The 27,298-nt window shown below is 37.2% G+C and overlaps 1 protein-coding gene across 17 annotated transcripts in view; it reads right to left on the bottom strand.

The window, feature by feature from the left end:
* The window catches only part of DOCK10 (dedicator of cytokinesis 10), a 375,674-nt gene that overhangs the window by 149,693 nt on the left and 198,683 nt on the right, over positions 1-27,298 (bottom strand). For all 17 annotated transcript variants that reach the window (XR_008913927.1, XM_056807144.1, XM_056807148.1 and 14 more), the window contains exons 4-7: positions 13,298-13,380; positions 2,093-2,165; positions 1,548-1,670; positions 995-1,129 (exon numbers count right to left, since the gene is read on the bottom strand). Coding sequence is in view for 16 of the 17 variants with exons in the window: in XM_056807144.1 (XP_056663122.1) it covers positions 995-1,129; positions 1,548-1,670; positions 2,093-2,165; positions 13,298-13,380 (414 nt within the window). In the remaining variant the exon portion in view is untranslated. The remainder of the gene's footprint in view (positions 1-994; positions 1,130-1,547; positions 1,671-2,092; positions 2,166-13,297; positions 13,381-27,298) is intronic.

The raw sequence follows: 27,298 nt of genomic DNA, 5'->3' as shown, positions 1-27,298 counted from the left end.
ATAACAATAGATACACACATATGTAAAAATCTAATCTCCCTCAAGAAGATGTAGAGCCTCGAAGGCATGCATAGTTTTAAAATTTGTGTTCACATCTTCAGAGCTTGACACTGTGCCTGGCACATAGTAAGAACTTGATTGGTGATTTTTTACTTTATTTGTTAGAAGGGAAGTGTATATATGCCTATATTTATGTACACACATGAGTATATATGTTCATATATACTGTAAAAATGGAGATTTGAACCCCAGACTTGATTCCCCAGAAGTCCTTGGCAGTTCCCAGAATTCCCTATAATCTCACCTGAATCCCCACCTGGGCTGAGAACAAAATTTGTATTTAAACTGACTGTACCACCAACTTGGTCTCTCTGCTTCCACTTCTAAGCACATGAGTCTCTCAAGATGTAGCAAGTGAAATTGAATGGGCTATGTGCCCTAGGCACGTGCTTTCTTATTTTGTATTTCTTTATTTCTTAATTCTAATAATCTTTAATAAACCTCTAAAATATAATACTTTTAGTAGAGAAACTAATTTAACTGTTATAATACATGAATATCTATACACGTGTTTTTATATAAATATATGTGTTTATATATGCTTAAGTAGTTATGTCCATACTTATAAATGTGGAGTTTTTCATGATCTAGAGATAATAGAAATAAATAAAACATATCTGTTTATATATTCACATATATGTGTATATGCGTGTATACATATGTAGTACATGTGCACACTTACATATATTCACAATAGCTGTGCATATATATACATACATACACACACATGAATGTGCAAATGTGTGTATCTAGGAAAGACTTTGATGTGGAAGCAAAAGCAATCAATAGAATAATTTCAAAAGATAAAATCATTACTAAGTTAATACTATTGAACTAGGAAAGCTAAAATAAGTCATAGGAATATAGACACAGGGGTCATAAATGAACAATTCTTTCTTCAAGCAAAATCTCAAAGAAAACATCTCAGACTCACCTGCACGACACCTGTACAGGAATCCAAAAAGATGCAGCCTTTGGGTTCTTTGGATATTTTCTCATCTTTGTAGAAGTTCATAATGTAGGAATTATCTGGTAACTGAGTCAGCTGAAAATAACGTTTTTTGAAGGACTAAAATAAGGCAAAAAAGGAAAATAAGAAGAGTTAAAATTGAGTGAATCATAAAACATTATTCATAGAAATTAGAAAAATTAGGAAAGCCATTGAGTCCCCTCATTTCTTGACATTGTTCTGGAGAAAAACTTTTTTTAATACCATAATAGCATGATTTTTCTTCTTCTTCTTTTTTTTTAAACTCTTACTTTCTCTCTTAGTATCAATTCTAAGACAAGCAGTGGTAGCAAGGGCTATAACTCAGGTTAAATGACTTGCCCAGAGTCACACAATTAGACAGCATACTTCTTGATAACTAAAATATTAAGGGGGGACATGAATATATACACATATGACAGCATCTATGCTATGCCTCCAAGTGGGTGATACCCTAAAAAATAACCACAGTAAATATGAATAATGTAATTATTCTTACCCTGACAGTGATGCTATTGTTGACAGTGCTGTTAAAATTCCCCTTGTAAAGCCAGCCAGACTTGAAGACTCCTGGTCCTCCTGTTCCTCCACCTCCCTTAGAAGATGAGTGGGATGTGGTGTCCTGTACAAAAATATACAGAATAATGTGATGATTTATTTTGCAAATGGAAGATAGGAGAAGAATTCATTGTCTGGGGTGCCATGAGTATATCGCCTTCATGGGTGGCAACTTGTTTATGGCTTAGTGAAGAAATTATAGAGTTATTTGGACCAAAGAGATGTCGCCCAGGGTCCCACAATAAATGGAGAAACAGAATTGGAATTCAGCTTTTTTTCTGACTTCAAATCTAGAACTTACTTTATTATACTACGTTGCTTCTGAAATTGGTGTCATCTGATTTAAAATGAAACAGTCTTGTCTCTAGACCATTTTATCTATTAGAATGTAGAGTTTAGTGATATGGTTGTTCCAAATGTAGAAAGAACACCCTGGTGCAGTGATATCTACAGGTTATAAATGTCCGACTTTAACAGTCTACTTACTTCATCCTTATCAGCATCTTCATGGTCAACTTCAAAGGAATGAGAAGGTAGTTTCTCTGGTCTGAATTCTGATCTGAAAAAAATATAAAGAAACACAGTGATCACAGAATACCACAATAAAATAAAAACCATAGAAATACTTCTTTTCTACCTTCCTTTTGTGGGGTGTATCCCCCTCCATTAGATTCTTTTTTTAATCCTTACCTTCTATCTTAGAATCAGTACTCTATGTACTGATTCCAAGGCAGAAGAGTGGTAAGGGCTAGGCAATGGAGGTGAAGTGACTTGTTAATAAACATAGTGTACATGATATTTTTATATTTTGTAATATTTATTTACCATTACAATCCTATATATTTTATTTTCTGCATTTAAAAACCTGATTCTGATGTATTACCCAGTAAAATTGCTTGTCAGCTCTGGGAAGGGGGAGAGAAGAGGGGAAGGAAGGAAAATGAATCATGTAACCATAGAAAAATACTTAAAAATAAATAATTTAAAAATTAAAAAGAAAACCTGATTCTGAAAAGAAATAGGCCTCGCCAAACACAAAGCTGTACCAGGTACCCCCTGATTTACATAAAGGAGAGTCTTAAGAGACTTTAAAATTTTTTCCCATCTAATGTTGAAGTTCTCCTTAAGTACTATTATCCTCACTTTATGAAATGTAAATACCAATAAGTATGGAGGCAAATGTCAGATGCAAGCCTAGAGACTGACAATTGGAACAAAAGTATGGTTGGAACTCTTCAGTGTCACCAAATACCAATCTTTCGCTCAGACCACTAGGCTGTGCTGCTTCCCTAATTAAGACTTCACAATCAGCGTTATTCCAAAGTTGTCCATTGGTGCCCAAAGGCTCTGTTTTAGCTAGGAAATCCAGAAAATTCTCTCAGTAGGAATGCTACCAACAACAGTATCATAGCAGCAATGTCCTAGACTTGCTCTACAAAATGAAAACCAGATTCCATGAGGCACTTTAAAAAGGCTGTGTATGACTTCTATGGCAACCCTTTAGAGGGAAGCAAAAAAAAAAATGAGCCAAGCATGTAGACATTTTTAAATAAACAGCCATTTGGCTTTAGGGATAAAAGGCTGCATCCAAATATTTCTCCTTTCCATCAAGATATTGGCTGTTCTCTAGCCAGAACCACAGGCTTTCATTTGGGATCTAGAACCAGAAGCAAATTCCATTTTTACTTAAAAAAAATTTTTTTTTTCCGCTTACTCATAAAATGTTGCTGATAGTCTAGATTAAAAAAAAAAGGATAGAGGCAGGAGATGGGACTCTCCATAAGAAAATGGAAAAACAACAATGCTTTATGTTTGCATTGATCGGGTCTTTACTAAATGTACCCAAATTTCTTTATGAATTCAATTTAAAAATATATTCCAAGTGAATATACTCATTTTCCATAGAATCACAGAGCTTCAAGACTTGCCAAACACTTAACATGCCTTCTCTCACTTGAGACTCAAGTTGAAGGTATCCATGGTATAGACTTGTTCTTATTTTACAAATGAGGAAACTAAGGCTCAGAGAGCTTTTGTGACCTGTATGTGGTCACAGAGGCAGTATCAGAGGTGGAATCTGCCTTGAGCTTTTCCAAAGCCAATGCTCTATCTATGAAGTCATACTGTAAAGGATCAATGGACTTAGCAAACCTTCCAAAATAAGTCACATGGAAAGAGTTAGATCAACATTACTTTCTCTTCACTCCTGTTCAAAAGCTACCCCTGGTTCAAGGTAAGGAAAGAGATGTTGAAACAGAGTAGAGATCTGAGTTCAAATCCTTCCTCAGGCACTAGATTGCTGTATAACCCTGGGTAGGTTACTTAGCTTCTGTTTGCCTCAACTATAAAATGGAGATAATAATAGCACCTTTTTCACAAGGTTTTAAGGATCAGATAAGATATTTGTAAAGGGTTTTGCACAGTGTCTTGTACATAATAGGTACATAGAATTCTAAATTCCTTAAACGTTGGGTTGATAGGCAAGGCAAGTTCCAGGACCAGACTATCAAAGGAATCCATGCCACAAAAAGATGTTAAGAACCTTAGAGTGAAAGGGTAGCTGCAGAGGAGTTTGATTTTGGTGATTGTTCAGGGTTTAGAGAATCTCGAAGTGGTATTTAGAACTTAGAATTCAGAACAAAGAACTCTAAAATGATTTACCTGTCTACAGGGGTATGTAGCAGAGCTAGGGGGAAAACAGGGTTTGGAATTCAGATCTTCTAACTAATTCTAGGTATTTTTTGAGGACATCATTTATTTTGGCAAGATCAGACCTATGGCCATCAGAATCGGGAGTTATGTTACATTCAATCAGTCATTCAACACATTTATTGAGTTAAATTTAAGGGTTAAAGATTAAGTAAGATGGGTGGAGGCAATAAGAATAGACTGCTTTTTCCATAGATTTAGATTCTTTCTTGATAGAAGATTTTAGTAAAGGAGAGAGAAGAGAAGAGGGGATGAGTCTGACAGAGAGGGGAGATGAAGATGGTGTAAAAAGTGGGGGCACTGAAATCTTCCCCTTGCTTCATAATTTTGCTAAAGGCTTGGACCAACTCTTCTTATTTTCTAGTTGTCTCTTCCATGATTATAACTTTGGATTCCCAGAAATGATTGCTTTCCAGGGAGTGTAAACTAGCTTGTCCCCTTCTCTGTTTCCAGGAGACATTAGCTATGGGGAAGACAGGAAGCAGGGACCTCTGAAATAACATTAGCAATACCCACTGGGGAAGGTTGTGCATGATGTATAGCACTTTGAGAGAAGGAAAATCAAAGCAGACTTTTATGAGGCTGGGAAGGAGGCCACTGTAGACCCACAGAAAGGTCATTGGGCTTGCAAACGGAAGAATTGGATTCAAATCTGCTTCTTTTCCTTATCATCTGTATAATTCTTGGGCAAGTCACCTTACATATGCTTAGTTTCTTCATCTATAAAATAAGTATGTTGGACCTGATGGTCTCTGAGTTCCCTCCTAGCTCTAAAATTCTATAATTTTTTTGCTAGCTTTTTACCAGAAAATGTTCATAGGAATGTTAAATTGATGTAAATCCAGGAGAAGAGCATAGTTTAGAAAGAGAGAAGAGTAACAGAACTGATCTTAAATTATGGCTAGAATTTTATATAAACCCTAAAAGGGAGAGGGGTGGGAAAAAGCAGGGCAGTTAGCTGGCGCAATGGATTGAGTGCTAAATCTGCAGTCAGGAAGATCTGAGTTAAAATCCAGACTTAGACCCTTATTAATTGTGTATCACTTAGACCATTTTGCTTAAGCTTCCTCATCTGTAAAATGATCTGGATAAAGAAATGACTAATCACTCCAATATCTTTACCAAGAAAACCCCAAATGGGGCCATGAACAGTCAGACATGGCTGAAAATGTCTAAAGAACAATGGTAAAAAGAAAAGGTTTTGAATCCAGAGAATCTGGGTTTGAATTCAAACTACCATTGATTAACTCTGGTGTTGGGCAAAAATTTAGACCTGCCTGGGCTTTAATTTCTCCATCTGTAAATTGAAAGAGTCAGTTAGATGACTTTTATGCTCTTTTCCAGCTTTGCTTTCTATGATCTTAGGTGTCTAATGAGCCACTAGGCTCAGACTGTCATATGTTCTAGGTAAAGGACATAAAAACCATAGAAAGCTCCTCTGAATGATACACAAGCAGTGTAGAACTCTAAAGATAATCATCTTGTAAACTTGGAAGAATTCTGGCACTAAAAACATTTCTGCAATGACAACTTTAAAAGAAGTGAAGATTAGAAAATGACAAGCACAGACCAATGATGCCACATGACTAAATTCTAGTTACTCACTAGCAGTTTCAGAAAAAAATAAAGACTTGTGAGATGTAGTTTGCAAGAGATGAGAAACTTAGTGTACCATTGGGATTTATCTTCCTGGAAGTTTTGTACAAGAATTAAAAAACAAAACAAAACATTTCTATTCAGAGTCCTATGTTCGGTGGTTCCCTAGAAATGCAAAGAAGAGTTTAAGATCTTTCTTTTCTTCTTTTTCCTGAGGCTATAATTGACTATTAAAAAAAGGTGTTTTTTTCCCACTGGAAAAAAAAAAACACTGTTGAACAGAGCAGCTGGTTCACTCTTCTGTAAAATTGCTGGGAGGCCATGTGCTATTCAAATGTTATGCCATTGCGTGTCATAGTGTTCTTGAAAAATCTGTTGGTGTTTTTCTGTTTTTGTTTTTTTGCTGGTGCCAGTACTGATTAGCTATTGCAAACTGCCTATCTGAAAAGATGGTCTGGCTAGGAAAAGGTTCAAAGATTGCTTCTGGGACATGGCCTCGGTGAGGAACTACTGGTTTGGGAGTCCTATTCACAGTGATGATGTGGATTTTATGCAGGCATTGTTCTCGTGAGGGCACTGTGGCGAGATTAAAATATGGACCACAGAATAAAAGAGATGAAGGAATGGAGGAGGAAGGGTTGGTGCATTATACAAACTGTCTGAAATAATAGCATTTTTTTTGCCATTCCCAAAGAGAAATTTTTTTTTAAACCCTTACCTTCCATCTTGGAGTCAATACTGTGTATTGGCTCCAAGGCAGAAGAGTGGTAAGGGCTAGGCAATGGGGGTCAAGTGACTTGCCCAGGGTCACACAGCTGGGAAGTGTCTGAGGCCAGACTTGAACCTAGGACCTCCCATCTCTAGGGCTAGCTCTCAATCCACTGAGCTACCCGGCTGCCCCCATTGATCCAAAGAGAAACTTTTGACAGAATGCTTTGAGCGAGCCCATGCCCTCAGACCTGGAGCTAGCGAGAGAGACAGAGATCCTCCTGGTGAGCAGGGTGACTGAAATGAGAGGAGAAGCATGTTGGGAGAGTGAGCATCACCACACTCATGATTCAATGAGACTTCTTCCTTTAGCTGCTCAGGACAAAGAAGTGGTGATCTGGTCCTAAGGATGCAAACTGCCTTGTACTAGTTTTAATATCTGTAAACATAAGGTTCTTTTCAGGGGTAAAAGGAGGAAAACCCATTCACCAAATGATGGCATCTTAGGAGTTCTGCCTAGGGTATGCTTCTGAAGCACATAAAGCAGTGGCAGATGAATGAAGGAAGTTAAGGAAAGACTCTGGGTACCCACTTCTAGCCTTATAAGGGTAGGGACTAGAGCTGTGACTTCATTAAGGGAAGGAGCTCCTAGTTGGGAGATTTGCTCCACTAAAGGGCCTTTTCCTTCATTTATGGTCTTAAGAGATTTCTCTACCACAGGGAGAGAGGTTAAGTGCTTGGGATACAGATGTAAGCAAATAGAGAGTCCCTGTTCTCAAAGACCTTGTATTTTAATGGGGGAAGACATCAAATAAAAGAAAGTAGGGTGGAGGTCTGGGTGGGGAAGGGGAGAATTCTGGAAAATCAGAAATAGAGCTCAAGGAATAATGAAGACATGACAGTCCTGAACACTTTCCTTAAATGATGGAGGACCTGGTCAATCAGAGGATTAGACTATAGGGACAAAGTGAACTTCTAAGGTGAGGTTGCCATTGTGGAATGATGGTGATGAGGAGAATTAGAATTTGAACCTGGAGAGGAATGAATACCTAAGAATGAGACTTCTTGAAAATGGACAATTGGTTGGTACTGATAGCATTCAGAAAGCCTTTGGATACTTCTTCAGTACTCTAATAGGAGGAAGAAAATTCCTCTAATTCTGTTACTCTGTTATATCCTTCTTCCGAAGGGAAGGATGAAACAAATGGATAGTTTCAAACTGACCTAAGTGACCTGGACTTTTTTAAAAATGTCATTATAAAATTATAAATTATATATTTATATATAATTATATATTGTTTATATATATAATATAAAATTATAAAAATTGACCTATAAATCTGTGCATAGTTTTTGACCCAGCAATACCACTACTAGGTCTGTAACTCAAAGAGATCAAAGAAAAGGAAATACAAGGTCAGCTATCACTTAAAGTTCAGCAATTAAGTCCCCTTGAGTACTTAGATTTTATATACCTAGGAAGGATATTTGAAACGGTAACAGCAGATAAAGGAGGTGGCACTGCTGAGAGGCAGTGCAAGTTCCAGAGTCAGTCAATGGGGTACATACCGCACACAAAAATGTTAAGAACCCCTAATCTAAAGGGTAGCTCTAGAGAAATTTAATTCGGTGATTTTTCAGTGCTTGGGGAATAGAGGACTCAGTGAGGAAGAAACTCAGTAAGGGGACCCCTATTTCCTCACCATACAAATGCAATGGGGGATGTGTTAGCAGAAGAATATATACAATTTGCCTTGATGACCTTTCTGAGAATAGTGTTATAATTATTAATAATGGCAATAGCTAGAATTTATTTAGATACAAATATAAATATTATATAATTTTATCTTCACAAGAATTCTGGAATACTATTATTACCCCAATGAAACTGAACCAGACCAAAATGAAGTGATTTGCCTAGGGTCACGGCTAGCTAAGTATCTGAGTACTGATTCCATGCCTCACAATCTATCTATTGCACCACTAGATGCTTGAATTAGAAAACTGCTCGTTCTAAGAAGAAAAAAACCCCAAACCTCACAGAGATGCCCTGTCCTTAAAGCTCTGTGTGTCCAAAGCCAGGGAATATAATTTTGACTAAGAAATGGCTAGATGTAAGCCTATGAAGAAGGACATGGCAAGCCCTTCCAGTGTCTTTGTCAAGAAAACTCTATGCTGTATTTGGTTCATGGGGTCAGGAAGTATTGGATACAACTGAATGATTAATAAATAAATAAACCCAACTCATGCAAATCAAATAATAGATAAACATTAGAAAAGCTATGGAAGCGTCCTTAAATGAGGTCTTTCTTTAACAATTTCTATCAATGTTCTACAGTGTCTCTCTTTTCCATGCTTTCCAGTGAATTGCAACTTCAGTTGATGTGAAAAATGGAATCCCAATGAGAAAAGCATCAAAGCTGGGGAAATGCCACAAGCCAAAGGGATTCTGCTCTGCTCTTGCCTGTCATGCATGCTAAATTCATAACTGGCTACTGCCATGACCATCTCTGGTAGGTAGAATCCCATTTAGTACTGGTCAGGGCATGAATCAGCAGCATGGGTGGCTGTCTATTCTTACTTGAAATTGAATTCCATCTGCTCAGATTTAGAGTTGCTGGGTCATGCCCACTTCAAAAGCAAGCACAGCCATTTGTGCATGGGATAACAAGTCTCCCTGTAGCCTAAGGAACAAGCTGCTTATTTTAATACTCTACCCACCACTCCAAAACACCAACGGTTTTCTATTTTGTTTAGCATGAAGGGAAAACTCTGTGAGTAGAAAAAACTAATTTATTTTTCTGAGTTGTGCTTTTTCTCAATTGCCCCTAAAGCTCACCTGGCTCTAATATATAATGATTATGTAATGCCATGAAAATTAATTTCCCTTAATTTAACACTACATAAATCCCCTCAAATAGTAAAGAAACTGGTAGCATTTTTACATTCTCTGGAGACAGTTAGGTGTCATGGTAGATAGAACACTGGACCCTGAGTCAGGAACCTGAGTTCAAATTTGGTTTATTACTAGCTGCATGATCCTGGACAAGTGTACCTCAGGTTCCTCATCTGTAAAGTGGGATAATAATAATACCTATCTCTTGGGCTAGTTGTAAGAAAAACTGAGATAAAAATATTCAGTGTCATGTTCTTAATTTTTTCTAGTGATCATTTTCTAACAATTCTGAAAATTTCCTTAAAGAAAATTTTATTATTCCATGGCAAACTTCCTTTTCTTTTTGGTATTAACTGCTTTTAGTTAAATGGGGGAAACATTCAAGGAAGGCCCTAAATATTGTTTCAATTATTTCAGTCTTGCTCCTTAGCCAATAATTTTTTCTTTCCCACAAGATAAAGATTAAGAATTTTCCATGGTTTTCATAGCTTGTAGTTTCTTTTCTGATCAGTGAAATTGAATACTAAAAAGGTGCAAACTATTTTTCCCTGGGCCATCCCCTCACCATTTCAAAAAGTTATCCTTTTTTATGATGATTGGATGGTGGGTGGGATTTCGATATTTTGCTATCAAATAAGTTAATACATAGAGAGAGAGCCTGGAAGGTGGAATGTTTCTACTGAAAACAGGCAACCCTAAATACTCCATCTAGGATCACATTGCATTCAGTTTGTTTGCTGTAAGCACACTGTTCTCAAGATGAACCACTTCCTAATATATAGAACTATTTTTAGAAAAGGGAAGTCTTCCTCTCGTGAAAAAAACAAAACAAAACAAAACGTGGTTTTACATTTGCTGCTATAGATGCCATGTGACAAAACTGAATGAGGGAGTTTGATGTAAATGAAGAAAAAAGAGGGAAACTGAACTCATGGAATATGATCAGCCATAATGTCTCACTTAAATTTACTGTGTATCAGGGGCCCAGATGGAATCAGCTAATGTGAGTTTAGACACAGGGTGATGAGGAGAGTTCAGGGTTATATTTCATTATGAATGGTTAGACATTTGGCCAAGTTCATTTTTAATGTTCTGATCAGTGGTTTATAGCATGGAAAACAAATATATCTCAATCCATATTGAAGGATTTGTGAGCAATCAAGCATACTTTTAAGACTGAATATTCTCTAATTATTAGAGGGAGAAGGAGTTTTGGTTGAGTTATATTGATAGAACTTTCCTTAAAAGATCAAAGGTTTAATTTTCATTCCTTATACATGTTCTAGGAACCCATATATTAAGAGGAACAGTTAAGCATCTCTTAAGTTCGTTTTGTGTGCTAGGTACTATATATGGTGCTGGAAATAAAACAACAAAAATGAATCAGTTCCTGTTCTCAAAGATCTTACATTTTATCAGGGGAAACAACAGAAATGCATATGAGAAGGAGGAGATGGTCATTGAGGACTCAGTCTTTCTAACTTACACAAAATATGTAAAAACAAACACAAGGTCAATAAAACGGATCTCAAACAAGAAAGGCACTAGTATCTGAATCTGTAAGGGTCAATATAGGATGCTGTACTTGGGCTGAGCTTGAAAAAAAGCTAGGGATTCCATAAGGTTCAGGCGAAGAGGGAATGCTTTCTAGGCATGAGCGGTAGTTTTTATAAAAGCCTGGAGATGGGATACGGAATATTTTGTGTGAGGGATAGCAAAAAGGCTGGTTTGGTTAGGTAGTATAGTAGGTGAGAGGTGATAATAAGTTGGAAAATTTAAACCAGTCAGTATTTTAAATGTCAGGCAAGTTTGTATTTGATACTACAGAAGAGAGGAAACCATTGAAACTTCTAGCCCAGGGGAATGACATGATCAAACCCATACTTTAGGAGTATCACTTGGACAGTTGTCTGTAGGATAGATAGGAGAAGGTAGAAACACGAGGCAGGGAAAACTTTTATGAAGTTATTGCAATGTTCCAGACAAAAAATATTCAGGCAAAACCCCTAAACAAATGAAAAAAAAAACCCTCACACAATTTCCACTTTGGACTCTTATCCTTTTTTCTATTATTTAGGAATGAAATGTTGAACAAAAGATGCTATATGATTATGACAGGATTTCAATATTGTAGTTCCTAATTCATCAATTAATGATCACTTCAAACTCTCCCAAAGCAAAGGAGGAGTGAGAAGGGCCATCTGAATGGAGGCCATCTCTAGTGTTTCAAAATATAGAAACCTAGTAGAATAAATGAAAAACCATAGGGGGACAAAAAGAGGTTATTCCTTTTGCTACCCAAGTGAGCTAAGAATATTCAAATAACAATCATTCATTCAGCTGCAGGAAAATCTACAGAGCATCAAATATAAAAGAATAACAATAGTAGAAAGACATGTCTTCAGATGATTTCTGAATCCCAAAAGAAAAACACGAGAGAGATGAACACAACCACCACCACCATAACCATCTTCATAATTATCACAATCACTATCATCATTACCATTATTACCATCACTATCACCATTATCATCAACACTACCATCATCATCACCATTACCATCTTCATCATCATTACCATCATCATCACTGTCACCATCATTATCATCCTCACCATTACCATCTTCATCATCATTACCATCACTATCACCATTATCATTATCACCACATCATAATCATCCTCACAATCATCATCACTACCACCATAATCATTATCATCCTCATCATCAACATCATCACCACACTTCATCATTATCACAATCACTATCATTACCACCACCTCTTCTTTCTCTTCCTCTTCCTCACCATCACCATTACTATCATTATCATTAATAGCCTTGTGGAAGGAACCTAAGTTTTCTGACTGTAAATCCAGAGTACTTTTTAATGTCCCTGTGCCAAGGTATACTCTAGATTTGTAGAATCAATTATGTAGATTTTCCAAATAAATTTCTTTCTTAAGAGAGAGAAATTATAGGATCTGAATTCTAATTCCAGCTCTTCTACTTACTATCGGTGCAACCTTGGACAAATCATGCAATGCCTCTAGGATTCATCCATAAAATGAGAGATTGCATTATATGACTCCCAAATTTCCATCCAGTTCTTTATTTAAGATGTTATGGTCCTATAATAATATCTTAAAGATGTGCCATAATCTAAACCCTTGTTGGTATTCCAACTCCACAAGTTAAGCTGGTACCAGAGGTTTGGAGATAGCAGTTGTTCAATTGTTTGCTCTCCTGGGATTTTAATAACATTAGGACACAGTGCTTTGTGACTGATGTCATTTGAATGATATTTGCTTCCTCAGGACAGAAAAAGGTGGAATCAACAGAGTCTGAATGTTTCCAGGAAAATTCTGTTCCTGGAAATCTTTGGTCTCATTTGGGGCATAGAGCAAGAATTAATATCAAACTGTAGAGGGTGAAAGATGAAATCAAATGCAATTGGCATGCATTGCTTAATAAATCAAAATACTCAGAAGCTTGAACCTTAGTTCCATAGTCATTCCCTTTATCACCTGCCATACAATGGAGAGGTCACACAGAAATTCATTGACAATTTCTTCATGCCTTCACATGATGGACTTCAGGGAACACAGTGGAATCAGCAAACCTGAGCATATCACCAGGCTTATTCAATAGTAATTTAATCAGTTGGGTAACAGAAATTGTATGAATTAATCCAATCCTGGCTCAACACATGCACCAAAAAGACCATACCTCAAATCATGAGTAAGCATTGAAAGGGCAAAAATATCAACTGAAAAAGACTCTTACTGTGGCAAATGTCGAATGTCTCCAGAATATTTTTCATATTTGTAGTTCACCACATACCACTGGGAACTGTAAAATTTGCAAGCCTAAAAGAAAAGAAAAGGGATTTATTTTTTTTTCAGATGGGGGGGGACAGCAAGAGGGACTGAGACTTCCTACTCTGGATCCTTCATTATTCTGGTGTTGGCAGCCTATTTGCTGGGTTGTCTGGTCCTTTGGTGATCATAGGCAGCTAAGGGATACAGAACTTGGAGTGCAAAACCACTATGCCTGGTAACTATTAGGGGCTGAATTCTCTCCACTCCCCAAATGCCTACAGTGTAATAAAATAGCAGGTGATTATTCTCCTTCTAATAATAATGACTAACATTTGTATAATGCTTACTATGTATGTGCTAGGCATTGTTGTAAATATTTTGTAATTATTACATCATTTTATCTTCACCACAAAAAATGATAGGATCTACTATTATCCTCATTTCACAGATGGGGAAAGGGACTTGTGCAGGGTCACGCAGTAAGTGCCTGAAGCCAGATTTGACATCAGGTCCTTGTGAATCCAGATCTGGCACTCAATCTGGTGCCCCATAATTCTTGTGAAGCTCCTGAAAGTGCATACTGCAGCAGTGTCTAGAGTTCAGGGCTTGGAGTCACAAAGAACCAAGTTCTAATTTGGCCTCAGACTTTTACTAGCTCTGTGACCTTGAGTAAATCACTTAATCTCTGTTTGCCTCAGTTTCCTCAAATGGAAAATGGGGATAATAATAGCACCTTTTTTACAAGGTGAAGATCAAATGAATTGTGAGGATCAAATGAAATAACATGAAAAGTTTCCTATATAAATGTTTGTTATGATGATGATGATTACTTTAAAGCTGTTACCTTCTGTCTTAGTAACCAATTCTAAGATAGAAGGGCAAGGGCTAGGCAAATGGGGTCAAGTGATTTGCCCAGGATCATACAGCCAGAAAGTGTCTGAGATCATATTTGAATCCAGGTTCTCCTGACTCTAAGCCTGGCATTCTATCCACTGTGCCACCCAGCTGCCCCAGCTTGTGATTATTGCTATTATCATAAAATCGTAGATTTAGGGCTGGAAGGGATCTTAGAGGTCATCTATACTTCCCATCCCTGTCCCAACCACAGTTCCCCACACACATTGTTCAAGTCAAGGCACTTGAGTCCAAGAAGTTAAGTGACTTTTCCAAGACCATTAGGTAGCATATGGCAGTGCTGATATCAACCCAAGTTCTCTGGCTACTGTATCATGTCTTCTTTATTCAGGGATATTTGATGTTCCCCATCAATATTAAGTCAAATTTCTTTGTAAATGCCTGAATTTTTGAGAAGTAGCATTTAGTTTATTTATTCAATTTCTCCATGTCATGGAAGGGCTAATTTAATCACCCTGAATCATCCCAGATATACTCATGCATAATCTGGCCTCAGCACTAGTTATTCACCAATTCCCCTCCTCTTTTCTTTCATTACTTAATCATGACTAATTGTGAAGGATGTTCCTCATATTTAAGCCAAATCTCCTGCTTTTATCTCATTCTCTTTGTTCTGACCTCAGTGACTAACTCTCATTCTTTTTAGAGCATTTAATTTATATATAGTTTTTCAGTTTCCCTATTGTATTATAAGAAACATGCTGTTTTTAAGTGTCTTTTCTTGACTTTACCCAAAGGAACTAACAAAAAAGAGAAAAAGAACTTTTAAAAAATTAGATTTAACAGGTTAAATAAAATAGCTTTAATAAAATGATATTATAAACACTGTTATTTTATATTTTAATTAGATAATTTGTATTAATCAATAAATATGTGTTAAACCCTAAATGAAGACACAAAGCTGAATGTTTGCTAGTGGAAAGAGTGTTTGGCTAATGTCAATGCTAACATAATGGCTCTTGAGCCCCAAACCCCCCAAACCTAGCAAAAATGTGGAAAAAGAAGGATGACAATATGTGAAGATCTATATAGCAAAAGAGGGGATTCTAAATCTAAAGATGTCTTCTATATCATATCTTAGAAGTGTCTTCAATTTAGAACTGGAAGACCTGAATTCAAATTTCAAATTTGTCATTTAGAACCAAAAGTCTCATTTACTTTGTGTACAAGGATGGGGTGTGAATAGATGACCTCTTTACTCCTTACTAGCTTTAAAATTATGAATATATACATATATAGAAGATGCAATGTTTTATAAGGGAAGAAGAATGTTATTTTTCCAGTTAATGCTTACAAAATGTTTTGCTGACATAGAGAGAAAGAGAAAATTTCTCAGAAAACAAAGGAGACTTCATTTAGAAATAGAGGGTCTGAATAACCTCTCTGGAGCTAATGCAGGAAGGATGAAAGCCATTCTGGAACCTCCCAACCTGAAAACCTCTCCAGTAGTCAGCTCACCTTTGGGAAACAGATGGTTTGGTGAGAGGAGGAAATCAGGGCTCCTTGAAGAGAGGAAAAAGAGAAGCATTGCACTGACCAACCTTGCTTGTACATTCCTCTTTTCAGAGTCAGGGGACTAGAAGAGTGAATTGTGTTGTGGGCAGCTAGGTGGTGCAGTGGATAGAGAACTTCACCTAGAGGCAGGAAGTCTCCTCTTCTTGAGTTCAAGTGGCTTCAGACACTTACTAGCTGTGTGACCCTGGTCAAGTCACTTAACTCTGATTGCCTCAGTCTCATCATCTATAAAGTGAGCTGTAGAAAGAAATGTAAAAATGATCCAATATCTTTGCCAAAAAAAACAAAAACCAAACCAAATGGGGTCTATGAAGAGTCAAACATGACTGAGACAACTCAACAGCATGCTTGTTCCATTGGCTGAGTTTTCTTAACTTTTTCTTTGTTATGAAGAAAATTACACAGATTGGGGCTTAGTATATTGAGAAATGATTGTTTTAAAAAAGATATATATATATATATATATATATATATATATATAGATATAGATACATTTTACACAGAAATGAGTAAATCAGGATAGGGGAAGAGAGGAAGGAAGACGTGAGCCTAGGAGAAAAAAGGACAGAAGGATGGTCTAGAAAAAAGAGGTAAGGAAATTGGGATGCTTGGAGGAATAAAATAGAAAGGAGTCATAATGCATTTGAGAAGATGTAATGTTGGGCATGTCAGGCTCTCTGGACCTCAGTTTCTTTATCTATAAAATGAGGGAGGGATAGATAAAAGATCGGTGAGGTCCCTTCCACTCTATAGCATGGGACCAGATATTCAGAGTTTGTTAGTTTAACAAAACTGAGCCAGCTTTGTGCAATTATATGGTTGTTTCGCTCTCCTGTAGAGACAGCCTCATTGAAAACTGAAGGTCTTTCAGGGCCTCAGGGTTATAGTTATGAATATCCATCCTCATTGTCCAGGGCTTCAGCTTCAGAAAGAGTGGGACTCAAGAGCTGAATTTTCAATGGCTGCCACCCCCCACTCCCTGGACATTCTCTAAACATTGTTTTATTGAAAAAAATGCCAGATCTGATCCTCTTTTCTTGTGATTTGCCTCTTCTTCCTAAAACTGGAGCCCTGGGAGGAAAAATAACATCAGCTCTGATAAGTATGCTCTGGTTAATTAAGGCTTATTTTGACTATCTTAGAGGGAATCCAGAATGCTTTCCAAAAACCATGAAGATTTCTCCTTCCCTGTAATGGTATTTGGAAAATGCTTTGCCTAGAAACTTATTCTCTGTTCTTTGTCACAGCCCACATGCTCTCTCTAAGATCGTTAAGTGCTATTATAATTAAGACAACAGTTCCTTTTTGTCCAGAAACCAAGTTGACCCAGCCTATTATAAATTCATGTTCTTGAGTCACCATTCTGCTCTACTCACTTCAAGACAATCGTGTTATCTGCCTGTCTTGGATGTTTTGACTTTACAGGCTTTACTCCATCCCAGCTGTTTTAGGGCATATTCCATTCCAGATGTTTCAGAGCATCAGTTTTTCCCTAAAGTTTCTCTCCAGCATGGAGCATGCTCCAATCTGTTTCAGTGAGGAAAAGATCAAACACGACTTTTCCTAGTCTCTCTCCTCTCAAGTCTGGTAAGTCTCCAACTTCATGGGTATAATTTGAATAATTCTGTAGGGATGTAATGGAGCCAGTTTGAATTGGTTCACAAAAGCTGATTGTTAAATTTTTGGAATGAGCATTTACACCTTCAGCAATGGGCAAATGCTATAAATAAAGACTTGATCTATTGTTGTAAAGAATAGAGACAGTTGTGGTTCAGTGGTTAAGAGCAATTGAGGCTGGGATCTGGAACATCTGAGTTCATAACTGGCTTTAGACAGTAGTTATGGGACCCTGGTCAAGTCACTTAACCTTTGATTGCCTGACAAAAAGATCCACTGAAGAAGGAAAAGTCAAACCAATCCAGTGTCCTTGCTAAGAAAACACTCTGGTCCATGAGGTCACAAAGAGTTGGACATGACCAAACAATTGTAGTGCTAATTGTCAAGTATTAAGGAAGTGATGGAGAAAATGTTAATAATACTGATTAAACTTTAAAATGTGGCATGCCTACTTTAACCCCTAAGAGAGCTAATTGTTAAACATTTTCTAGAAGACCCCTGTTCTATAAGTTATAGAAGAGGAGGAGTAGAAGAAAGAAAATACAACTAGATTTGGAGCCAGAGAATTTGGATTTAAATCCTGGCTCTTTGACTTGTGTCCTTCTGGGCTAGTTACTTAACTTTATTATCCCTCTATTTCTATATAAAAGGCCAATGAGGGGCCCTGGATTAGATAGGCTCTCAGAGCCTTTCTAGCTCCAAGTCTATGAACTTATCATAAAATACAACAACCTTGCTTTCTGTCCTAGAATCAATAATAAGTATCAGTTTTCAGGCAGAAGAATGGTATGGGATTGACAATTGTAGTTAAGTGACTTGCCCAGGGTCACACAGCCAAGAAGTATCTGAGATCAAATCTGAACTCAGGACCTTGTATTTCAAGTCCAGGTTCTTTGTCCTCTGAGCCACCTAGCTACCCCTATCACATATTTTAATCTATGAGAGTAAATGTAGGGAAGCACAAGGTTGTAAAGAGCTTTAAATCCCCCAAAATGTCCCAAAGGAAGGCTCCTAGAATACACATTTCAGGCCAGTTACTTATATTTCATCAGTGGATGGAGTTTTCACACAAATGGGATCATTTCTAAATAATCCAGAAGAGGAGCCTGTAGAGGCTGAGGCTACTAAACCATGAAGACTTGAGAGTCCCATTGAGTAACCCTAGATTCTGGGCTTCCTATCGATGGGAGCCCAAACTTGAAAGAATCAAGGTTCCTGGCTTAGAACCTGAAATGACTTCACAGGTCATCTGGACCCAAACCTTCAGATCCAATCAAATCTTTAAAAAGTATTTATTAAATACTTAGCAATGATGGCCACCATGCCTAGTGCTGGGTCATGAAAACAGATCCAAGTGGAGTTCCTCAGAAGCTCAGAGTCTAATGAAGAAGATGGCACATAAATAACTAGGCACAGGCAAGATGGATGCTGGATAGATGGAAGGTAATCTCAGAGAGGAAGGCACTAGAAGATGGGGGGAATCAGGAAAGACCTTCTGCAGCAAATGGGGTTTGAGTGTAGATGTGAAGAGCTCCAGGTAAGGTAGGAATAGGAGGTAAAGATTCCAGCCTTCCAGAGACAAGGAGTGGAGGATCTGGTTGGAGGAACTCCAGATAAGCTAGTGTTTTTGGGTCACAGATTGACTGGAGGGGGATAAAAAACCAACAACCCTAAGGAGGCAGCTAGGCTTAGTAGACAGAGGACCAGGACTGGACAGGGTAGGTCCTGGGTTCAAATATTGCCTTAGACACGTCCTAGCTGTGTGACCCTGGGCAAGTCACTTAATTCTAATTACCTACCCCTTCTCACTCTTCTGCCCTGGAAATGGTACTTAGTATCAATTCTAAAATAGAACTAAAGGGTTTTTATTTTATCCTGAGAGTAATAGAAGCCCCTGAGGTTTACTGAGTAGTAGGGGATGATTGGGTCAGAACTGTGCTTTAGGAAAATCACTTTGGAAGCTGAGTAGAAAATGAATCAGGGTGAGGAGAGACTTGAGAGGCAGGGAGATCAATTAGAAGGGTATGCTGATAATCCAGGTAAGACCTATTGAGGAACTGAATTAGGGTTGTGGCTATGACTATAGAGAAAGGATCATATATACCATAGATGTGAAGTTAGAAACAATAATTAAGGAAACTGAGGCTCAGAGAGATTAATTGACTCTCATTGGGTGGGACTGCTTGGTGGTGCAGTAGATAAAGCACTAAACCTGGAAAAAGGAAGACCAAAGTCAAATCCAGCCTTAGAAACTTACTATCTGGATGACTCTGGACAAGTCACTTAACTGTTTGCCTCAGTTTGCTCCTCTGTAAAGTGGGCTGGAAAAGGAAACAGCAAATGGCTTCAATATCTTTACCAAGAAAACCCCAAGTGGGGTCATGAAGAGTCAGACACAACTGAACAAGAAGAACAGGTACATCCAGTGTTAAGTCACAGAGCCAGCTTTTGAACCTAGAGTCTGTGGTTCCATCAGTGTACCACACTGCATATATACTCTGAATCTTGCATTTCCAGTTTCCATTCAGATGCCAACAGTATAGGGAGATTCAATTTCACCCCCAGAGAGTCAAGCCTTTTAAAACAGAGCATGCCAAATATAGTGCAAGCCTTTCCACGTAATAGACACTTAATAAATATGTGGTGAATGAATGAATCTTTTATTAACTAGTTTAATATTTTAATGCCATGACTTTTCCTTTAGAAAGGAGGAAAGATGGTAATCATGAGTGCAGCTGAAAAAATAGAATATTTCAGAATAGAGTGGAAAACTTAAAAGGACAGAAAAAACCCAACCCCTAACCCAAACTAAAACCCCCAAATGGAAGGCATCTTTCCAGATCAGTCTATACAAGCTAAGGGGGAATAATCCGTCAATTGTTCTTTTTTATTTTCTAAAAGGCATAGTTTATGGTTACTTATTTTGATGACAAGAATTATTAGTTATTCCAAGAATCCAAGTTTGAGAGATGGTCTGATAGGATCAAGAAACGTGAATTGTTTAAAGGCATTTCATAAATAGCCTGAGGGATTAGAGGGATAGATTATATAGGAATGTGAAATAATGTCATAAATCTGACAAAGGAAGCCTATAGTTGATTTTGGGGGTATATGCTAGAAATCTCATTTATCTTAGTGACAATATAAGTATTCCAGTTCAGACTCTGTTGCTAGGTGTCTGACATGGAAAAGGATAGTTGCTACATAGGACTTTCGGAGTATGTGATCTTAGTATTTATTAATCTTTAAAGCTGTGGAAATGCTAACAAAGAGAGGGATCTGGCCAAGAATGAGCAAAGATGAACATGATTGCAAGTGAATGGTAAGTGGTTTACTAGCAAACCTACATCAGATCTTTAGGAGACAGGCTATGAAGGAAGTGAGCTAGATGGTTTCCATTTGGGATGAATCTATAAAGCATTAGAAAACAGTTCTTAAGGGGAAATATTTCTATCAAAAATGACTTAAAATTCAACAACTCTCTGTAGCTGATTTTTAAACTCTCATCATATACTTATTTGTTTACTGCCTTAACAAAAGTCCCATACCAATGCTTCATCATAATATAGTATATTATCATATTAATATATATGTTAATAAAATATAATGTATTACATTACTATATTATATATACATTGCATTAATATATGACATATCCTGATATATGGATATATTATAATATAGCCAATAGCTAATATTTATAAACACTTTAACATTTGCAAAGTGCTTTATATATATTTTCACTTGATATCCACACCAACGTAGTGAGGTTGGCATTATTATACCCATTTTATAGGTAAGAAAACTGTGTTTGAGAGTATTGAGTATTGTTCTGGTTATGGTTCATATACTTGTTGTCCAAGGACTAGTCTAGTTACATAAAGAGAGGCTCAATGATAAAGATTTACTTTATTTTTTTCAGCCACTCAATACCAACAAACTTTATAAAATGAATGTTTCCATATACAATGTAGAACAGAAAAAAGGGGTTATATGTGAAACTGCAAATCTGTATTCTGTAAATCTTGTTTTTGCCTTTCAAAGCTGACCTGCTTGTTTATGTTTCCTTCTGGTCTTCCTCTGTTATCTTATGTGCATCTAAAAATGCTTTAAATTTTCTTCCTTCCTTCCTTCCTTCCTTCCTTCCTTCCTTCCTTCCTTCCTTCCTTCCTTCCTTCCTTCCTTCCTTCCTTCCTTCCTTCCTTCCTTCCTTCCTTCCTTCCTTCCTTCCTTCCTTCCTTCCTTCCTTCCTTCCTTCCTTCCTTCCTTCCTTTTGTTTTCTTCTCTTCTCTTCCCTTCCCTTCTTCTCCTCCTTTTCCTCCTTCTTCCAAGGCAACCTGGAATCAGGAGAAGCTGAGATAAAATCTAGCCGCAGACACTTATTAGTTATGTGGCCCTGGACAAGTCACTGAAGCTCTATTTATTTCAGGTTCATCAACTGTAAAATGTTGATAGTAATAATTCCTACCTCCCAGGGCTGTTATGAGGATCAAATGAGATAATATTGGGGGCAAAGAGGTGGCTCAGTAGACTGAAAACCAAGCCTGGAGGTAGGAATTCCTGTGTTCAGATCTGACCTCAAACATTTCCTAGCTGTGTGATCCTGCTCAAGTCACTTAATCCCCATTGCCTAGCCCTTACTGCTCTTCTGTCTTGGCACCAATGCACAGTATTGATTCCAGGGCAGGTGGTCAGGATTTTTAAAAAATGAGATAACATTTGTAAAGCACTTAGAATAGTGCCTGGCACACAGTAGACACTCCATAAATGCTTATTCCTGCTCCTCCGCTGACCTCGGTCTCTCTCAACAATTATCTTTAGTAGAGGAAAATTTTAGGAACCTGATTCTAAATCACTTTCTTTCTGGAAAAAAAAAAAGTTTTGGATTTTTAAGGATTTGAATTTGGAGCATTTGAAATTTTGTTGGCATTGGTCCTTCATCTCTCTACAGCTCCCTATAGTTGGCAAGATTGTCTTGGAAAAGTCCTTTAGCCTCAGCGTATGTGGCTTTGGACTGAGACAACAAACACTATAAGGCCTCTACCCAAAGACCTTCGGGTTTAGGAGGACTTGTCAGCATTTGTACTTCTCTTAAATGTCTTCAGGAACCCAGGATTATCTCCATGTCTCAATGAGGAATTTTCCATTATGATATTAATATAATTTATATATTTATTCTATATTATAGAAATAATTTATAGTAGTTCATTATTAATTTTTATTTTTAATTTTCATTATAACTTTATAACAACAAATATAATGACACATCCAGGAATTTAAACCTGAACTGGAAACTTTTTTAAGTTGTAATTTTTTCTTTCTTTCATTGAACAATGATTTAAGTTGCCATTAAAAATCTTCATTAGATCCAGATTTAGCCTGAAACGCACATTCAGATTTCAACACATTAACTTCTGAAGCTAATGGAGCCACCATTCAAACTCGACCACCAGTTGTGTCTGAGTCTGACCCAAGAATATCCCCCCCACTCTGACCTCCCAGTCAATTTCCTGGCTCAATTTCACGAGGAATTCTCTGAGCGGCTGAATAATGGATGGATGGACCGGAGAAACTCTGATAATGCTGTGATTCCCCCTTCCTCATTTAAGAAATCAAATTGTGTTTACAATTCATTGTGATTAAGTTCTTTGGTTCAAACTGAAGAAGGGTTTTTCTTATTCCTACACTTCGCAAGTCTCTGGCTTGTACATCTGTGTTTTCATTCACTCGTTGCCAAACATTATACAACTGTTTTCACTACGGAGAAGAGAAAGCCAATTTAGAAATGGCGCAAAGCTTCAAGTCTGGAGTCATAAGTATTCATTGGAAGAGGGGTGTGAGTGGGGAACTGCATGGTGGGAGTGGGGGTGGGGGTAGTGGAATTTATGGATACAAATGAAAGCATTTTTTTCCCCTAGTTCAGATGAAAACAGGTCAAGGACTTTCTTTTCAACTTTCTTATCCATTCTTTCCAGGTATATTTTATTTCTCATATGAGTTGGAGAGAAAGAAAATGGAGCTCAGATTCTTCCATTTGAATAATGCTTCCATTGTGGGACAATCCATACTCTTCCAGCATATAAATAATACTCTAGGCAGCAAACATGGTTAATTGGATGTTGAATTTAAAGGCTTAGAACCTGGGTTCAAAATCCCACCATTGATCTGTCCGATCTGTGTGACCTTAGGAAAGTCATTTAATTTCTTTAAGTTGAGATGCCTTCTGGTTTTTAATTAATTTAATCACCTTCTGTCTTAGAAACAATACTATGTATTGGTTCAAAGGCTGAAGAATAAGAGATAGGCAATAGGGGCTAAGGGACTCGACTAGGGTCACATAGCTAGGAAGTGTCCGAGGCAAGATTTGAACCCACGTCTCTAGTCCTGGCTTTCAATCAACTGAACCACTTAGCTGCCTCCTAGCTGTTAGCTGTTAATTTGTGATCCCATGATCATTGATTAATTATGATTTAACTCTAAAATAAGAATGTCCTTTACAAATAAAAATCTTTAGCTTTATACGAAAACTTTATGAAAATCAAAAACAAACAAAAAAACTTTCTGTCTTAGATTTGATGCTTAATTATTGGTTACAAGGCAGAAGAGTGGTAAGGGCCAGGCAATGGCAGTTAAGTAACTCGTCTAAAATCATATAAGTAGAAAGTATGAGGCCAGAGTTGAACCCTGGACTTCCCATCTCCAGGCCTGGCTCTCTATCCACAGAGTCACCTAGCTTCCCTGTAAAGCTTCATTTTAAATACATGATCAAAATAAAAATCTCCCAAACACAACTTCCAAAGAATGGATTTACCCTCAAAAAAAAAAGGTTTGTTGCAAAAAAAAAAACCCCAAAACAAACAACCTTTTCATCAACAAACCCATCAACAATCAGAAAACTTGTGAAAGCATTTTCTGAAGCAAGGAAAGAGAAAGTGTTAAGTTTATGAAAAAATATGCCAGGATTGGTAATGAGTATGCCAGGCTTCTTTTATGGGCTAGGAGTTGTATGGGGAAGGAACAATACTGAATGGGAGTTTCTGTGGTCTGAGTTTTTGCCAAACAAGTTTTCTGTGTATCTGGGGTAAAGGAAACCTATGTTTGCATAGAATTTCTCTCTTTGTTTCCCCTTTTGGCCCCATCACAAATATTAGCATCAATACACAATAAGCACAATTAGCCCTCTCCCTCCACCCCCAAAACCCCAAATTTGTGCTTGATTCCTTTATTGTTGGACTCATATAAGAAAAAGGAAGTCTTTATAAAAAGTTCCTGTTTTCATTTCTGTAGCATTCTCAGGGTGGTTTATTTTATAGATGAGATCTCATCACTTGGTATAAGGAGCCCTGAACAAAAACTTATTGGTGAATGCAAGGGCTTCCTTATTTTGATGTGTGTAAAAAATTGCCTAGAGCAGCACAGAAGGCAGGCTTGATTGTTTATACTGAAAAAATGAAAAACATCCCTTGCATTGCTTTTAAGAGAAATCAACAACCAATCACAAAGAGTTCATTCAGACACCACAAAGGGATAGAATCGCATATGTCAAATGGGAGAAACTTGAAAGACTTCTGGCCAATTCCACCTGCAACTTACTTTAATATGTTTAAGATCTTTCATTGTTAAATGGCCTGGTATTTCTTGGTATTAAGAGAAATATTTGGGGTCTGGAAATGGAGAAATCCACAAGCCAGAGACACATTAAAGGAAAAGATTTTTTAACAAAACAATAATAGAAATACTCAAGATCCATTGCAAAGATCTATCAGTGATGATAATATTGAAATAATAATTCCAATCACGTAATGGAATATGCCAGAGAAAAAGAGACAGTTGTTGTAATCTTGATGATTAATCACTTCCTGGGATATGTGTAGGAGGATTATTATTATTAACCAACAGGAAATACAAGCAAATGTCCTTTGATAGAACATACATCGCCCATTAGAATTCAAGTAAATTGTTCATGCAGATTTGCTATTTTTGTTCAGTTGTTTTCAGTTGTGTATGACACTTTGTGACCCTTTTTGGGACTTTTTTTTTTTGCAAAGATACTGGAATGGCTTGCCATTTCCTTCTCCAGTTCACTTTACAGATGAGGAACTGAGGCAGACAGGGTTAAGTGACTTGCTCAATAGCCTATCAAAATCCAGTGCATAGCATTCCAAGTGTGCTACAATATGGCACCCCCTTTCTGTTCTAGTCTTATCTCATACTAGTTCTCTCTACAAACTCTTGGCTCTAGAAACACACACATACACAAGCTTTTTATCATGCTTATCATGCCCTTCCTGAAATGCCATTCATCTTTTTCTTTTAAACCTTTATCTTCCATCTTAGAATCAATATTGTGTATTAGTTCCAAGGCAGAAGTGCAGTAAGAAATGGGAGTTAAGTGACTTTCCCAGGGTCACACAGCTAAGAAGTGTCAGAGGTCAGATTTGAACCTAGGACCTCCTGTCTCTAGAGCTGGCTCTTAATCCATTGAGTCACCTAGCTGCCCCCAAATGCCATTTATCTTGTTCTTTATCTGATGATGTTCTAATCATTTGTTGAAGCTGAACTCAAAAGAGATGTTGCCCATGGGCCCTTTGCTGATTTCCTAGTCCCATAATACTTGACTTGTACCTCTAGGATATTTATTTATTATCTATTATATAACACCATACTTATCTGCAAATCAAATCACCATGGTGAAAGTTAAGATCCATGCAAGTGTCTTTTTTTGATGTGTATTAATTTTGTATGAATAGGCATTTAATGATTTTGGTGAATTAGTAATATGTTTTCTAGCAGAAAGATTAATGGTCTTAAGAGTCAGAGGATCTGAATTCTAATTCTAATTCTACACCTACTCCATAGTAATAACAGGAACCCATATTTATATAACTCCTAAAGGTTTACAAAAGGCTTCTTATCCATGACTTTATTTGAGTCTCTCAACAACCCTTCTGACAGAAGAGCCATCGCTATAGTACAATTCTGATATACATCTGAAAAGGAACTGAGAAACTATGGAGACCAACAATTTCACAAATGAGGAATTACCACAAACTTTACATTAGAGTTGACATTTCCCTCTCCTCATTTTGGCTGATCTTTCCTTTGTTACAGACTACTCAAACAAAGGCTGTTTTTCCTTTTTATTTTAACCCTTACCTTCCATCTTGGAATCAATACTATTGGTTTTATAGTAATGCTAATTGGATTTAAAATTAATTCTAGTTGGTTTTAAGATAGAAGAGCAGAAAAGGGATAGGCAATGGGGGTTAAGAGACTTGCTCAGGGGCACATAGTTCACATATAAACAAAGAGTTTGAGATCACATTTGAATTCAGCACCTTCTGGCTCTAGGACTGGCTCTACCCATCGAGCCACCTAGCTGCCCCTTCTTTCAGTTTTTATAGGTATTTCCTTTTTAGCCAAGTTAATTGTTCTTTACTGAAATTCTCATATGTGAACCAGCCACCAGAAAGTTAAAGCTGTAGGTCAGAAAGACACTGATGAAAAAGCTATTGCTCTCTAGATCAAACAACAGATATTTGTGGGTTTGTTTTTGGCATCAATTTGTTTTAGATCAATTAATAAGGGTTGGGATCTCTCTTAATCAATTAGACAGAAGAATCAATAAAAGTGATAAGAGAGAAAGGACAAATGACCACAAAGAAATAATTATGATGAAGTGTTCATAGAGGCAGCTAGGTGTCACAGTGAAGAGAAATCTGGACTTGGAGTCAAGGGAGTTGATGTTAGATCATTTTTCAGTTATATACAACTCTTCATGGCCCTATTTGAAGTTTTCTTGGCAAAGATACTGGAGTGATTTGCCATTTCCTTCTCCAGATGAGGAAACTGAGGCAGTCAAAAGTTAAATGACTTGGCCAGGGTAACATGGCTAGTAAGTGTCTGAGACCAGATTTGA

Source organism: Monodelphis domestica, chromosome 8, assembly GCF_027887165.1.
Source record: "Monodelphis domestica isolate mMonDom1 chromosome 8, mMonDom1.pri, whole genome shotgun sequence".
Taxonomy (NCBI): Eukaryota; Metazoa; Chordata; class Mammalia; order Didelphimorphia; family Didelphidae; genus Monodelphis; species Monodelphis domestica.
The sequence above is the reverse complement of the archived record's forward strand: the minus strand, read 5'-3'. Positions and strand labels throughout refer to the sequence as shown.